Genomic DNA, 17,277 nt, shown 5'->3' with positions numbered 1-17,277 from the left:
TTGGGGCTAGGTCGGACTAGAGGCTATATTAAAACTACTCAGAGGGAGTCAAGCCCGCCTCCTCTCGGCCGCCTTCAGTTCAGCGGACCTCCTCCAGCCGGTTTCCCAAATGGCTTCTAATGCCCATTCTCATCTGCCATCCCCCCCCCACTTCTCCAGGGCCGCTGTGGCTGGACCTCTGCTTTGGCAGAGGAAGGAGGAGGTGGCACATGCAGTTGGTGCTTGAGATGCCCCTGTGCCTCTTTTCTCGGCTGCCATAACAGGAAGGTCCCTGGGCATTTGCACCTGGGCTTTTTTTCATGTCGTTGCTAAATGTTAAAAGAAAAATAAATCAGCAACTTGAAGTCCACAAGTCTTAAAGTTGCCAAGGTTGGAGACCCCTGGGAGTCGAACATGGAGATAGTGAAGGAACCTAGGTGCAAACACCCAGGGATTTTTCTGCTATGGCAGCTGAGAAAAGAGGTGCGAGGGCGCCTCAAGCACTGTAAAGGTCTTTGACTGTAAAGACCTTTGTAGCTCTGTTTTGTTAATGGCATTCTAGCACAGGAAGTAGGAGAAAAACTGATTACCATATTTTGGAGTATAAGATGCACCTTTTTCCTCCCTAAAAGGGGCTGAAAATTCAAGTGTGTCTTGTACTCTAAATGTAGCTTTTCCCCCCAGCCCTAACTAGGTGCTAAAGATCTTCCCAGCTCTTACCTTGCAGGTTCTTTCATTGTTACTCTTTGTGAAGAATAAGTCCTTGCAGGGTTTTTTTCATTGCTCTAACTTGCTCCACTTTCCAGCCCTAACCAGGTGCTAATGATGTCCCCAGCTCTTACCTGCTTGCAAGCTCTTTCATTGTCACTCTCCCCAAATAAGGTTTTTTAAAGCCCTAACCAGGGGATAAAATAATGTGCTGAAGCTGACCAGACTAAGGATGCTAACCAGATAAATATCTGGTAAGCAGATTCTTTTCTCTATTTCCCTCCCCCAAAACTAAGGTGCGTCTTATACCCAGTGCGTCTTATATGCCGAAAAATAGGATAGGTTCTTTACATCTTCTCTCTGAGCCTTTAAAGTGAAACATTCTGAGACTTTCATCTGAGATAGTCTATAGGGGAAATATGTGCTCTACCACTCAGTTACCCTGCCCAATTGCTGCATGCTATAAATGATGTTACAGAACTACTGTTATAAGCTCCAGACATGTATCCTCTTATTGTGAACAATATGTGGCATGGTTGAACATAAAACCCTAGTTTATCATGAATAGGATTTGTGACTTAGAAGGTATTTTAAGCAGTCACATGATCATCAAGCCACTCCCACAAAATAAGCCAGGCCCACAGTGTGGTAGTAAAATTTTTACTTCCTGCGCATGCGACATGTTCTAGGCACAGGCCTCTGGAGCGAACCCCAACTCAGAAATCACTTATTTTATGATAAAATCCCACTCTTTATTCGAAATCAGGCATACATGAGGAAACGCAGGGTTTAAAACAGCACAGAAGCAGTTATTTTTCTCTTTAGAGCTAGGTGTAATCTATGTCCAGGAAGAGAACCAGAAACTCAGTCTTATCTGCATTCCTGAGATAAAGCCCATTCATTTATTTAAAACATATGCTTTAGCTCACCAAAAACTTTCCCTAGCACAGCGTCCAACAAAGATTGTTTTTTTGAAGCAGAAATCATGGTTTTAAAACTTTGTTCAAGCACACCCCCAGTTTCACATCTCTTCCATAGAACGACGTTGAGTCTCCATGCCCCATTTCCCACAATCCCATTCCTTTATACTTCCTGGAAGTGACATCACACCTAAAAGAGCTAAGGCTGTAATCTAATACCTTTTACTCTGTAACTCTTCTCGCCTTCAAAGCAATCTTCTATAGTGAGGGTCAATCCAATGGCTTTCCACTCTCATGTCTTCCTCACTGTCTGACTGGGACCAATCCCCCAATGTCACATCAGCCCCCTCTAGTGGTTCCTCTGGCTCACTCAAGTCCCTTTCTGCCTCACTCTTGCTCTCTGCTTCCTCTGGCAAGCCCCCTGACCCAGGGTACCCAGAGGGGCCTGGCTCATCCTCCTCAGAATCTGACATGACCTGAGGTAGACAAGGAACACTCACAACAGGAGTGCAGGCCAGAGACTTGAAGCTGCATGAGCAGCACAACAGTAGCAGCGGTAGTGGCAACACCCACCTGTACCAAAGGTACCCATCACTATTGGTACTGTCTTTGCTTTCTTTTTTTGCAAGTCGTTCTACTTTTATTTACAAGTTTTTGTACTTTGTTATTTTCTTCAGTTATTTGAAGAGCCGTGGTGGCACAGTGATTAGAATGCAAGCTAATTTTGCCTATAGTCTGGAATTCAATTCTGATGGGCTCGAGGTTGACTCAGCCTTCCATCCTTCTGAAGTTGGTAAAATGAGGCCCCAGATTGTTGGGGACAATATGCTGATTCTGTAAATTGCTCGGAGAGGGCTAGAAAACAGCATGGAGCAGTATATAAATCTAAGCACTATTCTGCTCTCTCCAAGTACTGCCGTGCCCATTTTCAGAATATTTTGTCTTTCTTGTTGATAGTTGTTAAGTCTTGGCTGTTGTCTGGTAGGTGCTTGTTTGCCTGAATCCTAAAGTCCCAGAGCACTTTAGCTTCTTCATTTTCTGATACTTTGACCAATTTTTAGTACTACCAGTTCTTGCTTGTAAAAAAAATCGAATTTCTTGCAGATATTCCAATGGGGAAGTGTTCTTACTTTGTCATGGAATTTTTGGTATTTCTTATTATTTTAGTACGAAGTCTGTGAGAAATTTATATTTATATATCACGGGGCGGGGGAGATGGGAGGGAGAGAGGGAGAGGATTGCACACTCCCTCCTCCCACCGTTGCTGCCTTAGAGTTTTAAACATCAACTGTGAGCCAGCAATTTGCTTGCTATTTCATTCCTGAGCAGTGACATAACTTCTCAGTCTCCTTGCCAGGTTTACTGACAGGATTGCCAATAGGACTGGCTTCCTGGAGTTGCTTAAATAGAACACTTATAGGTAACATCTTTATCCCTTCCATAAATTCCCTGCATAAATATTCAGTGTAACATTCTAAAGAACACAGATTAGAATGCTGGAAATCCTCATTTAGCAACTGACTTGCACACCAACTGTTTACAATTACAACAATCATAACTAGTCCTTGCATTTACAATCTACAAAAAATCATAAAGCAAAGGAAAACTAAAGATAAGCTCAGTCATGAATTTACTTGCAATTGCTTTGTTTAACAACCGATTTGCTGATACCAATGATCAAGGACTACCAACCCTGCGGTGGATCAGTGGCTAAGACGCTGAACTTGTTGATCAGAAAGATCGGCAGTTTGAATCCCTAGCGCCATGTAACGGCGTGACCTCCTGCTACTACTACAAACTACTCCTAAAACTCAAATCCTATGGCTTCTCAGGATCCTTCCATAGCTGGATTACAGCATTCCTATCAAACAGACAACAAGTGGTCAAAATAGGAAGCACCATATCCACCCCTGTCCCAGTTAAAAGCGGCGTTCCCCAAGGTAGTGTACTGGGACCAACGCTCTTCATTCTCTACATCAATGACCTTTGTGATTACATCACAAGCAATTGTGTCCTCTTCGCCGACGATGTAAAACTCTTCAACACCACCGATAACACAACTACTCTCCAAAAAGACCTGAACTCTGTTTCTGAGTGGTCTAACACATGGCAACTCCAAATCTCAACCTCCTGAGATGCCATAGGATTTGAGTTTTAGGAGTAGTTTGTCGTGGACCACTGAATCAAAGGCTTTGCAGAAGTCGATTGCATCCATAGATTTCCTTTGATCTAGATGAGTTGTCCATATATTTTTGCAGTGGAGGAGCTGCAGGTTGCAGGATAGTTTTTTTTCTGAAACAAAATTGTTTGTTAGAGAGCAAATTATTAGTTTCTAATTGATTTGTTTATAATTGATTCCATGACTTTGCATGGGATGCAGCATAGTGAAATTGGTCTGTAGTTATCTCCTTTTTTGAACATGGGGATGACCATTGCTTTCGACCATAGCTTAGGAAGTGTGCTGGTTCTGAAGGATTTTTCAAAAGTTATGATTAGTGGTTCAGCTATGGCAGAACAGAGCTTTTTTAGGAAGTAAGCACATGGACCATCTGATTTGACTGATAGAGAAGGTTTAAGGTCATGTAATGCTTTTTCAACTCGGTCTTCAGTGAAGTCTACTTGGGTTAGGTCATTGAGGGAGTTTGAGGTGCAATTGATGAAATTGCGATTGAAATCAAATGATCTAGACTTGTTGGAATCATGTATATTGACAAGCAAACATACAGAAACATTTTGAAAAGTATCTTATTTTATCATTAGAAATCAAATAATTTAAACAAATAATAATGATATGTTACAATATTTTATAAATACTGAGTTGATAATTACAGAATTCTTTGAATACTTTAGGACGTTGTACTGTATTAATTTGTAGTATCATATTTGTTACTCTAATTCATCTTCTCCAACAATAATTTTCATAGAACCAGATATTTCTACTTGCATCCTTGTGTGTATAGTTTATGTATGGTATGTTGTGTGTATGTCTTTTTAAATTATGGGTATTTAGATATTTTTAAATATTAGATTTGTACTTTACATTTTTAAAAAAATTATTGCTATGAGGCACCCCGAGTCTGTGGAGAGGGGCGGCATACAAATCTAATAAATAAATAAATAAATCCTTGAGATCTGTGGCATCACCACCAGTCTTAGTAATTTGGCTATGCTGTTGGCTGGGGACAAATGGAAATTGCTGATCAGCATAACTGAAGGGACCAAAGAGTACATTATTTCCCCAAAAATAAGACCCACCCTCAAAATAAGCCCTAGTCTGATTTTTGGGGGGCGGGCCTAATATAAGAGCCGGGGTGGCGCAGCAGGTAGAGTGCTGTACTGCAGGCCACTGAAGCTGACTGTAGATCTGAAGGTTAGCAGTTCAAATCTCATCACCGGCTCAAGGTTGACTCAGCCTTCCATCCTTCCGAGGTGGGTAAAATGAGGACCCGGATTGTGGGGGCAATAGCCTGGCTCTATTAAGAAGTGCTATTGCTAACATGTTGTAAGCCGCCCTGAGTCTAAGGAGAAGGGCGGCATAAAAATTGAATAAATAAAAATAAATAAAATAAATAAGCCTAGGGGAAAGTATGAGAGATGGTGAGTGCATGGGGATTGATGGTGTTTGATGGCAGCCACAACCCAAATACCGCTAAGTCCGAGCATGGAGGCAGAAGCAGAGGTTGGGGGGCGGGGGAGAAGATAGATGAGCCAAATATGCTACATGGCTGCCCGACTCAAAAGAGGCTCATGGGAGGGTTGTGTGGTGGTACTGGCAGCAGATGGAGGCAGACACATGGGAGATCGGGGAAGCAAGTGATCCCGAGTCCCAACATGCCACATGGGTGTCTGGTTGGTATGGCTACAGGCAAGCCGAGATATAGTGGGATGGAGTGGGCAGTATGTTGGGGTCACCTCTGCCTCTGCCTGGCTCTCTCGCGCAATTTTCACCCAGAGGGAGTTGAAGTTTTGGTCTCTTACAAAGGGGACACTCTTTTTCAAAGCGTCCCCTTTGCAAGCAGAGGAAGCTTTGTCTCCCTCTGGATGGTTAGTGTTTGGGTAGCTACCACTGGCCCCCACCCATTCCATCCCATTGTCTGCTTACCCGCAGCCTCAATTGGGGCCAAGCTCTTGGCATGCCCCAGCCTCCATCCACCCTTCCAGGAGGGTGAAGAGCATGGACAACAATTTGGTGGCCAGCACAGTGCTTGCTGTGGCTGAGAACTGTCCAAGCAGCAGCGGGTGGAGGTTGGGGCAGGGCAGGTAGAGGTTGGGACATGCTGAGAGCTTGGCCCATTGCAGCCAAGAGGGTGAGATCAATGATAGCTATGCTCCCACTCCCATTGGCCCCCACGCTTGCTGCCTCATGCACTTAAAAAAGGATAAGACATCCCCGAAAATAACTTATTTTCAAACCCAAAAGAAAATAAGACTAGATCTTATTTTGGGGAAAACATGGTAGAAGACTTGAAAAATGTATCATAAGTAACGTAAATATATACCATATGATTTCAAAATTCAGGGGAAAAGTTAGCAAATCACCATTTCAGTAATGTATCCCCTTCTCTGACCATTAAGAGTTATGTGTAGTTGTGATTGTATAGTATTGATTGTTTCTTTAAGATAGTGGGTTTTTAGTCATAGTTTTAACTATTATATTTGTATTATCCTTTTTTATTGCTGTTGTGAGCTGCCCCAAGTCTTCGGAAAAGGGCGGCATACAAATCTAATAAATTATTATTATTATTATTATTATTATTATTATTATTATTATTATTATTAATGTCAACAGCCTTTTGTTATGCTACATCTATTATATTTTTGTAGCTTCAAGCACAGACAGCAAATACCAGCTCTGCAGAAAGCATTATAGTGGAAAAAAAGCAAAAAGGAGAATTAGATGAAAAGTCTCAGAGTGATCAAGAAGGTCAAAAAGACTGCAATGGTCGAGTCATCCCACGTTTGATGCTGGAGAGAACAGCTACAGTACGTGAGGTATGTTCTCCATGGACCAGGTACCTAAGATAAAAACACAATCCAAACTGCTTGCTGCCCATTCAATAGTTATAGAAATCCTCATTAGAATTGTATTGATACAAGCTAATGTGTGGGTGCTTCTAGAAAAGATTAGCAATGGACAGTAAGTGGTTCATGGCTTTCACAACAGGCTCAGGCAGCAAATGTTTATGACACTGGACTGACAATGAAGACTAATCTGAATTAGAATCAAATCACATTACTGAACTCAAAAAATAGTGTCTCACAGTTACAGACTTTCACATGTGTTTGAAAGGATTGGACCTGACCCCTCCCCTATCTTCATATTTCTGCATGGGATGTCTTCTGGTCATCTGTACCCTGATGCTAGAGAAAATTATATGCACAGATTAATTCAACATATGAGGAGGGTTAGCCAATTGATGGACAGGTGTGTGAGGAGTCCATCGAACAGGACTTTTTTATTTTCTGTACTTCTATCCGAGTGTAACTGGTAATCGGCAAGAAACGCCGATTAACAAACATAGTTGTGAAAGCAGAAGAATGTTGTAGAGGAGTAAAGTTGTAGCAAAGATAGCTTTTCTGCTGAGTTTGAGACAGGGCAGTAAACGTTACCTCAACCAAGTCTGGTTTCATATTTTCAGACGTCATCTGAATTGTTTTGGTGTTTGAGACATCTGGCACTGAAAATATAGCAATAATAAATTTAATAATTAACTAATTGAATGTGCAGTTACTTGATGTGGTTTAGTCCTAGCAAACCCTGACAATGAAATTCTAGGAGTATCAACAATAATTATCTTGCTGGTACAAAGTGAACTCTAACCCTAGCCCAGGGGTAAGCAAAGTTGGTTTTTTTATGACTTCAACTCCCAGAATTCCTGAGTTACTGTGATTGGCTCAAGAATTCTGGGAGTTGAAGTCCACAAGTCATAGAAGAGCCAACTTTGCCTACCTCTGCCCTAGCCCTAACCTTTCCTTTAAATAGTGTCACATCATAGCAAATAGCTTGAATTACGTCTCTAATTCAAGTGCCAAATTCAGATTCTAATGCTAATGGCCACAGAGGGTTTTTTTAATTCAAAAAATTACATTTTTGTCACTGTTTTTTTTTAATCTTGGATCTCATTTTTTATTACAGTCAAATCCAAGGGAAGAACATGAGAAATCTGATCAAAACCATTTGTGTGTGGATGGTGTTGAGGGGAAGGGTTTGGAGAAGCGAGTAGGGAGTGCAGTCAGTGTGGTCTCCAGTACTCTTGAAGGTAAATGCCTTAACTAGGTAGAAATTAGATAATTTTTGAATTAAAAACAGATATTTTAATAATATTTTCATGTTTAGTGTATTGTAGATTGCTCTGAAATATAGTATAAGAGTTGGAGATAAATTAACTAGATTCTTTGATAAAGGCTATAATGTTTAGCCAGAAATTTTACAAATAGGCAACCTGCTAATTTTTTCCAGTAATCAATGAAAACAATAGTTTCAGAAACATTTGACATGTTGATAAAAGAGATTTGAAAGAGAATAGCTCTCTGCCATAAGTCTTATGCCTTTTACAACAGCCTTCTATAATAGAAGAATGAATCCCCCTTGTATATTATACACTATCCACACATGATATTACAGTATTTAAATGTAAAATAGTTGTGTTCTATTGGCTGTTTTGTGCAACAATCCAACAACTTCAGTTCAGCATAATGAGGAGATTAAAAAATTCCTTCCCAGAATATATCCTTTCAATAAGCAAATTCCAATAATTTTCACAGTACAGAAGTTGTATTCCTACACTGTTTAAGTGCCAGTTTGAGAAACAATGCATCAATCAATCTCATTGATTAGTTGGCTAGCACTCTTAGTAATTCATGATTTACCTCTAGTGGAAATGATCTTGATTTTTGTTTTTAGAACTGGAAGAGGCCCACCAGAAGTGCCCACCATGGTGGTATAAGTTTGCCCATGCTGTATTAATATGGAACTGTTGCCCAATTTGGGTGAAGCTAAAGCACATTGTTAAGCTCATTGTCATGGACCCTTTTGTTGATTTGGGGATCACTATCTGCATTGTCCTCAATACTGTCTTCATGGCCATGGAACACTACCCAATGACCGAAGAGTTCAACAATGTATTGAATGTGGGCAATCTGGTAGGTGAACTACTTTTCATTTTTTCATTTGGCAGTGTGGCAACTCTGAAGTGCTTGCAAGAAAGAAATGACCACTAATACCACAATAATCTAACAATTGGCAAGATAGAACAGAAAGATGGTGAATCTGTTTTCAACAGTCAGATATTTTCGATATATATCTTTGATGCCTAAAACAATTGGTACACACTGGGAGAAATGTTATGAATAGATTGAAAATAAAAATAGATAATAGATAGTGTTGGTTATTACCTATAAAGCCCTACATGGCTCAGGGCCAAACTATTTATAGGACCATCTCTTGCTGTACAACCCCCCCTGAGACCTTTAAGAGCACACAGAGTTGGCCTCCTCCAGGTCCCATCAACTAAGCAATGCAGGTTGGCGGGGCTGCGGGGAAGGTCCTTCTCTGTTGCTGCTCCGGCTCTATGAAATCAACTCCCCCTCCAAAATTCATATTGCTCCCATCCTAATGGCTTTCCATAGGGTCATGAAGACCTGACTTTGCTGGCAGGCCTGGGGCCCATGAATTAATAATCACCATGCTCGTATTGTATGAATGTTGTGTATGCATGTTGATTGTTTAGTTAGCGTGAGTTTTAATTTGGATTTTATAGTTAGAATTGTATATTTGACTTCTTTTAATAGTTCTTGTATTTTTTATATTGTTGTAAGCCGCCCTGAGTCCTTTGGGATTGGATGGCATAGAAGTCAAATGAATGAATGAATGAATGAATGAATGAATGAATGAATGAATGAATGAATGAATGAATCTGTAAGCACTTTGAAGGTAATGCAAAATAATTAGAGGTAAGTTTGTAAAAACCTGGATGACAAAAAGAGAAATGGTGGCAGTGTTGGATAAATTATGTAACACAGACTCAAAGGAGTTAAGATTTATAAATATGAATATTAGAAATTGTAGTAAATGTATTCAAATTTTTCTTATTTTTATATTTAGGTGTATTATTGTTTTCTTTTTCTATTTTAGATTAAGGTTAGTCTTTCTTTTTAAATTAGATTCAATTTAGTTTTAGATTTTTAATTTGTTATCAACATGTTTGTATGTATATACACTGTTAGATATCAAGGTATGAGTGTATTTACAGATATGATAGATTATGATGATATTTGTGAAATTGTATATGGGGATCTTTCTGCTCAAGATCCCCGTATACAATTGGTGGGCCATTGTGTGGCACAAAATTGTCACTGGATTTGATGGGGGTCTTTGGCCGATTCAGCATGGCTCTTCTTATGTTCTTATGTGTTTTTATTAATATATGTTTTAAGCTGCAGAAAAATTTAAAAAAACTTTATACCCCCCCCCCAAAAGACCCCACAATTGGTACACCTGTATCCTCCATGATGCTTGCTTGTTTGTCACCCTTATTATTGATCATTTTTATATTGTTTGAGAATGAATAGCAAATTGCATAGATATCTTATTAAAAAGTGTTTTGCCTTGTCTTTATTTTGATCATAATCAATTGGCTGGCAGTGACTATTCATTCTTTGAGAAGGAGTAAGAACTTTCATTACATTAATTACACTTTTATTAATCAATATGCAGCAATATTTTCTCAGTTATTTCTTGCTATGATCAGAGCCAGTGAATAGCTACCAAACTTTTTACTACCACAATGTGGCCGTGGCTTATGCAGGACACCCTGCATTTTTTTCAACTTCTTTCAGTACAAATTGGGTGCTCTGGTGGAGCTCTGTTTTCACTACCCCACTACGTTCCCCCCTGTCCGGGCAGCAGATCAGAGCCCAATCTTAAAGTTGCCAAGTCTGAGGGTACAAATAAGCAATCAGTAAACAATCAATATAAATATAAATTGTAAGGATACAATCAACAAGTTATAGTCATACAGTCATAAGTGGGAAAAGATGGGTGATAGGAATGGTGGGGAGATTAATATAAATTGTAATGCAGCCTTAGTGAATAGTTTGAGGGAATTCTTTGTTTAGCAGGGTGATGTCCAGAGGTGGGCTACTGTCCGAATGGGGGGGGGACTCAGTGGGGTAGCGAAAATGGAGCTCTACCCCAGAGCACCCAATTTGCACTGAAAAATGTTGAAAGAAAATGCAGGGCGTTCTGCATAAGCCACGCCCACAGTGTGGATAATAAAAATTTTGGTAGCCTTTTGGTGATGTCCTTCAGGAAAAGCTGTTGTTCTGTTTAATTATCTTGGTGTGCAGTACTTTAGAGCAGCGTTTCCCAACCGGTGTGCCGCGAGACATGGCCAGGTGTGCCGCGAGAAGCTCCAGCTGGGCGGGGCGCTGCCGGCGCCCCTGCCTGAGTGTCGTCCTGTGGATGGTCTTGGGCTTCACAGTCGCTTCCTAGTTCCCTCTCCTCCCACCGCCTGTGTCTCCCGCCGTCGCCTCCCACCAAGCCGTTGCCCGTTGCCGTGGGTTCCTCGAGTGGGAGCTGCCGCTTCCCTCCGTCCAGCTCAGCCACGCTGCCGTAGAAAGCACAGAGGTTATTGCCACCGCTTCTGCCTCCACTCAGGGAGCCACCGTGGTCACCACGCCTTTTCCTCTCGCTCAGCTCAACCACGATGGCTGCCTGAGTGGAGGCAGAGGCGGCGGCAATAACCTCTTGGCGGAGGGGAAGCGCTGACGGGCTCTCCTCCTTCCCTACCCCCGCGCTTCTCTCCCGCCCTGGCTTTTGCTTCGCCCCATGATTTCCCCGCAATTTCATCCAGGCCACCTCTTGCCTCCTTTTGAACTGCAGGGAAATCTGCGGGCGAAGCAAAAGCCAGGGCGGGAGAGAAGCGCGGGGGTGGGGAAGGAGGAGAGCCCGTCAGCGCTTCCCCTCCGCCAAGCTGCCTGCTTGTCCTCGCGCCTCGTTGCTACCTCCTGCCTTTTTCCAGGGACCTTTGGAAGGTACCCAGGGAAGGGGGGGATTGGGGGTGGCTGCAGCAGCTTCTCGTCCTCCTCATCGGGCTGCTAACGCCCGCCCGGCCCCTCTTGCATGCAGCTGAGGCAGGATTTGGAATGTCGGGGGTGTGTGCATGCGGGCTCCGCATCCCCCTGCCACCCGGAACATTTAAAATAAGAAAAACCTTCGCCGGCCTCCGCAGAGAAGAAAGGAAGAGAGAGAAAGAGAGAGAGAGCAAGAGAGACATAGCAAGAGAGGCAGAGAGAGAGAGAGAGAGAGCAAGAGAGACATAGCAAGAGAGGCAGAGAGAGAGAGACAGAGACAGAGAAAGAGAAAGAGAGAGAAAGAAAGAGAGCTAGCAAGAGAGAGAGAAAGAGAGACAGAGAAAAAGAAAGAGAGACAGAGAGAGAGAGAAAGAGATAGCAAGAGAGAGAGAAAGAGAGAGAAAAAGAGAGAATGAAAGAGAGATAGCAAGAGAGGCAGAGAGAGCAAGGGAGAGAGAAAGACATATAGGGAGGGAAGGAGGGAGAGAGAAAGAGAGCAAAAGAGAGAGGAAGAAAGAAAGAGGGATGGAGAAAGAGAAAGAAGGGAAGGAAGGAAGAGAGAGAAAGAGTGAGGGAGAAATAGAGCGAAATGGAGGAAGATTTTTTTTTTTGTCAAAACTTTTCTTTAGCCACCCCCCCCTTTCATTGTTCCCCAGGATTTTGAAAATGTGAATAATGTGCCGCGGCTCAAAAAAGGTTGGGAAACACTGCTTTAGAGCATCATTTTGAAGATAGGGGTTGAAACAATTTATGTCCAGGATATGAGGGGTCAGTAAATATTTTCAGCCCCACTTTTTTACTCGTGCAGTATACAGGTCCTCAATGGAAGACACGTTGGCAGTAGTTGGCTTTCCCCCCCTGAAGTTCTAATTATCCTCTGAAATTTGTGACTGTCTTGTTGGATCGCAGAATGAACCAGTTACAGTTATAAAGGGGCAGACAGGGGTGGATTACTGCCCAGACAGGGAGGGGGGAACGCAGTGGGGTAGCGAAAATGGAGGTCCACCTCAGGGCACCCAATTTGCACTAAAAGATGTTGAAAGAAAATGCAGGGCGTCCTGCATAAGCCACGCCCACAATGTGGTAGTAAAAATTTTGATAGCCCTTCATTGGCAGATGACAGGTTTCAATAATTCCTCTGTAGAACTGTATCAGCATTTTGGAGAGAAGGGGAAAACCCCTGCAGTGTTCTCTAGCAGTTCCCTACCTGGGAAACTATCAAAATGTTGCCTGTCATCCACTGAAAATATATGAAGTGTCTGCTGTTGTTAGTTGTTTTAACTATAGTTTTAATTATTGGATTTGTACCATGTTGTTGTTGTGAGCCACCCCAAGTCTTCGGAGAGGGGCGGCATACAAATCTAATAAATTATTAATTATTATTATTAATATTGTAGTGTATAGAAGATTATTCAGGACTACCTTTTGAATTTAATCCTTTTCACTGGCATGCTTTTAAAGAAAATAAATTCCCTCTTTCCGCCCATTTTTATAAATCAAGTTTATCTATTCCCTTTTTTTCCCCTGCAGGTCTTCACAGGGATATTCACAGCTGAGATGGTGCTTAAATTGATTGCTCTAGATCCTTATGAGTACTTTCAGCAAGGATGGAATATCTTTGACAGCATTATTGTTACTCTCAGCTTAGTTGAGCTTGGCCTTGCCAATGTTCAAGGTCTGTCTGTACTACGGTCTTTCCGTCTGGTAAGTGACCTTATGGGAAGTTTTCTACAGCCTTAATATTTGATACCACACCACTGATAGCAAAAGCCCTTCTTGGCATCGGATCAGATCATCTGAAAGACTACTTCTCCGGGTTACATCGTTATACCTCTCCATAGCAATCGTGAAGAGAAATAATATAAATGGAATGCTATCACTGGAACTTTGCAGGACTGTTTGCATTAAATGTGTGGAAATATACTTGGAGACAAAAAAGGGAAGCAAAGTTTTTATTAATTTCTTTTAACCCAGTGACTAGTGTGGCTTACAGCTTCAGCAAATCAGTTTAGGTTTGTTTTGTTCAAATTAAATCAGTTTTCTTCTCCTCCTCCTCCTCCTCCTCCTTCTTCTTCTTCTTGGAATTGAATTTACCGCTTTTAAAGCAGTACAGATTTTTCTTTAATGTATTTTACATAAAACGTGATTCATGAACAGCAAATTAATATTTTTTCATTAATGGGAATCAATTTCTGTCATGTGTAAAAAGACATCTTGCATTATGTTTCCAAGATTATCAGAAATGAAGGTTCTTGAATTCAGTTTACGAAATAAATTGAATAAACCATTACTTGTATTTGGGACTTTCATATTAATCTACTGTATTAATTAAAAGCCTAATTCAGAAGAACTTATGTTAATTTTGTGAATGATTAAAGCAGAGATATGGAGTAGATTTAACAAAGATTTATTTAGCTGGTTCAGAAAATAAATCAGGTTTAAACAAAAAAATAAATGAGCCGCCCCGAGTCTTCGGAGAGGGGCGGCATACAAATCTAATAAATTATTATTATTATTAATTATTATTATTATTATTATTATTATTATTATTATTATTATTATTATTATTATTATTATTACATCAGCCATCTCTACTATATTTGGGAAAGTATTAATGTTATGGGTACTATCAGCCAAGGATCTTCATTTGATAGTTCCTAGGAAATGCACCTTCTCTTCTCTGACACCCACTTTATGGAATATTCTTCCCTCTACCCCTTTGGGTATTCTGAAATGCTCTCAGGTATTGGCCAAGTTTTGGGGTCTAGGCTTCTCAGGTGACTAGATTCCTGCTCAGATGTTTTCCATTCTTAGTTTAGTTTAATTGGATTTATATGCTGCCTCTCTTTGAGGACTCGGGGAGGCTCCCAGCATATGTAAAAGACATAATAATGCAATTAATACAATTAATATAATTAAAAATCTTTAAAAATTATTGAAGTGGCCATTTCCATCCTCCCTTTCCTATGGTTTGTATTTTCATTTTTATGATATTTATTAATAAGGTTTTATATATTGTATATTTTGTTGTTTTTATTTATTATTCCTATTGATTCTTGTTCACTGCCAGAATCATCTTCAGTGAGATGAATAGCTATATAAATTTGATTGATGATAAAGTAAAATGAATATTTTTCCCCTGTATACTAGATTAGATAGTTATGATTTTTGCTGCAAATTGGGAGGCAATGCAGAGAATTACAGATTAAATTGTTAGTGGGAAAACTGGGAAATGCTTGTCTGAAGATGGTTCCTTGGCATGCATTACACTAGCTGCATGATTGCTGTTACTGGTACATTGCTGGAAATAGCAAAATATCTGCCATTATAGTATAATGGCTTAACAACGGTTCTCCAAGTATTGTCTGGAGACCCCTGCCACAATCCTTTCAGGGAGTACACAAAGTCAAAGAAAAGAAAGGAAGGAAGGAAGGAACAAACAGGCTCACCAAATAATTTCTCAGTTCTAAATTTTATTGATTGATTGATTGATTGATTGATTGTTAGAGTTGAAAGGGACCATGAAGGCCATCAAGTTCAACCCCCTGCCCAAGCAGGAACCCTATAGCACACCAGTCAAGTGGCAGTTCAATCTTCTCTTAATCTTCTCCAGTGTGTTGGAGTTCACAATACAATAAATACAATAAATATCAATACATACGATCCACACAAACCAAAACTCTCAATCATTTTTAAATATGTAAAGGGGGGAGTCTGAAACCAAAATACTTGAGAACTGCTGGCTTAATATATTCCCATATTGCCATACAGATTTAGCCTTCTGAATTTCTTGATTATATTTTGTTCAACCGCAGACTCGGGCGGCATACCAATATTGAAATATTAGATATTGAAACATGGAAAAAAATAGCAAAAAGCTGCTATGAGTTAAAACAACTCAAGTCTAAAATGGAAACAGAAGTTTGTGATTTCAGAATATGTAACTTTAATGTACTAGAGATATCTGTATTACTTTGGCTAAAAGCACAATTCCATACATTAATCATGACCCATCTTCCCTTTTCAGATGAGAGTTTTCAAGCTTGCCAAATCTTGGCCAACTCTCAACATGCTAATCAAGATCATTGGGAACTCAGTAGGTGCCTTGGGAAACCTCACTCTAGTCCTCGCCATCATCGTCTTTATCTTCGCTGTGGTGGGCATGCAGCTATTTGGGAAGAACTACAAAGAGTGTGTCTGTAAAATTTCCAGCGACTGTGAGCTGCCACGCTGGCACATGCATGACTTCTTCCATGCCTTTCTCATTGTCTTCCGCATCCTCTGTGGAGAATGGATTGAGACTATGTGGGATTGCATGGAAGTGGCTGGACAGCCCATGTGCCTCATTGTTTTTCTCATGGTCATGGTCATCGGCAATTTAGTGGTAAGTACAGGAATTTAATTTTTTTAATTAATATTTTTATTGACTTTTATAATATATAACACACACCCAAGATATAATAATAATAATAATAATAATAATAATAATAATAATAATAATGATAATAATTTATTAGATTTGTATGCCGCCCCTCTCCAAAGACTCAGGGCGGCTCATAACAGTAATAAAAAACAATATTATAGCGAGACAAATCTAATATTAAAAAGAAGCATATAAAACCCTATCATATTTAAAAACCAAACAACACATAAAATATAAAAACCCTGGGGGAAAGGTGTCTCAACTCCCCCATGCCTGGCGCTATAGGTAGGTCTTGAGTAGTTTATGAAAGACAAAGAGGGTGGGGGCCGTTCTAATCTCTGGGGGGAGTTGATTCCAGAGGGCCTGGGCCACTACAGAGAAGGCTCTTTCCCTGGGGCCCAGCAAATGACATTGTTTAGCCGATGGGACCTGGAGAAGGCCGACACTGTGGGACCTTATCGATTGCTGGAATTCATGCGATAGCAGGCAACCCGGAAGTTTGGCAAAAGTTCGGGGTTCGGGAGGTTGCTGGGAAGCCCCCCAGCCCAGCTGTGACCTTTTAAAACAGCCAGGCGGCTTCCCAGCAGCTTCCCGAAGCCGAACGCCAAACCCTAACTTCCGTGTTCGGCGTTCGGAGGCTGCTGGAAAGCCGCGTGGCTGTTTTAAAAGGTGATAGTCGGGCTGGGGGGCTTCCCAGCAACCTCCCGAACCCCAAACCCGGAAGTTCAGCAAAAGTTCGGGGTTCGGGAGGTTGCTGGGAAGCCCCCCAGCCCGGCTGTGACCTTTTAAAACAGCCGGGCGGCTTCCCAGCCATCTCCCGAAGCCGAACGCCAAACCCGAACTTCCGCGTTCGGCGTTCGGCGGCTGCTGGGAAGCCCCCCAGCCTGGCTGTCACCTTTTAAAACAGCTGCACGGCTTCCCAGCAGCCTCTGAACGGTTCAGAAAAAATTTGCCTCTTCTTACGAACTTTTTTCGTGTTACGAACGCCAAACCCGAACTTCCGGGTTCGGCGTTCGGAGGCTGCTGGGAAGCCCCGCCGCCTGGCTGTCACCTTTTAAAACAGCCGGGGGGCTTCCCAGCAGCCTCCCGAACACTGAACCCGGAACTTCGGGTTTGGCGTTCGTAACACGAAAAAAGTTCATAAGAAGAGGCAAATTTTTTCTGAACCCCGGG

The 17,277-nt window shown here is 41.3% G+C and overlaps 1 protein-coding gene across 2 annotated transcripts in view; it reads left to right on the top strand.

Moving 5' to 3' along the window:
• The window catches only part of LOC139153692 (sodium channel protein type 4 subunit alpha-like), an 86,854-nt gene that overhangs the window by 22,288 nt on the left and 47,289 nt on the right, over positions 1 to 17,277 (top strand). For both annotated transcript variants that reach the window (XM_070727966.1, XM_070727965.1), the window contains exons 10-14: positions 6,432 to 6,599; positions 7,744 to 7,867; positions 8,512 to 8,750; positions 13,212 to 13,385; positions 15,709 to 16,065. In XM_070727966.1, the coding sequence (XP_070584067.1) occupies positions 6,432 to 6,599; positions 7,744 to 7,867; positions 8,512 to 8,750; positions 13,212 to 13,385; positions 15,709 to 16,065 (1,062 nt within the window). The remainder of the gene's footprint in view (positions 1 to 6,431; positions 6,600 to 7,743; positions 7,868 to 8,511; positions 8,751 to 13,211; positions 13,386 to 15,708; positions 16,066 to 17,277) is intronic.

Source organism: Erythrolamprus reginae, chromosome Z (genome assembly GCF_031021105.1).
Source record: "Erythrolamprus reginae isolate rEryReg1 chromosome Z, rEryReg1.hap1, whole genome shotgun sequence".
NCBI classification, from domain to species: domain Eukaryota; kingdom Metazoa; phylum Chordata; class Lepidosauria; order Squamata; family Dipsadidae; genus Erythrolamprus; species Erythrolamprus reginae.
Note: the sequence above shows the minus strand (reverse complement) of the source record. Positions and strands in the feature narration are given on the sequence as shown.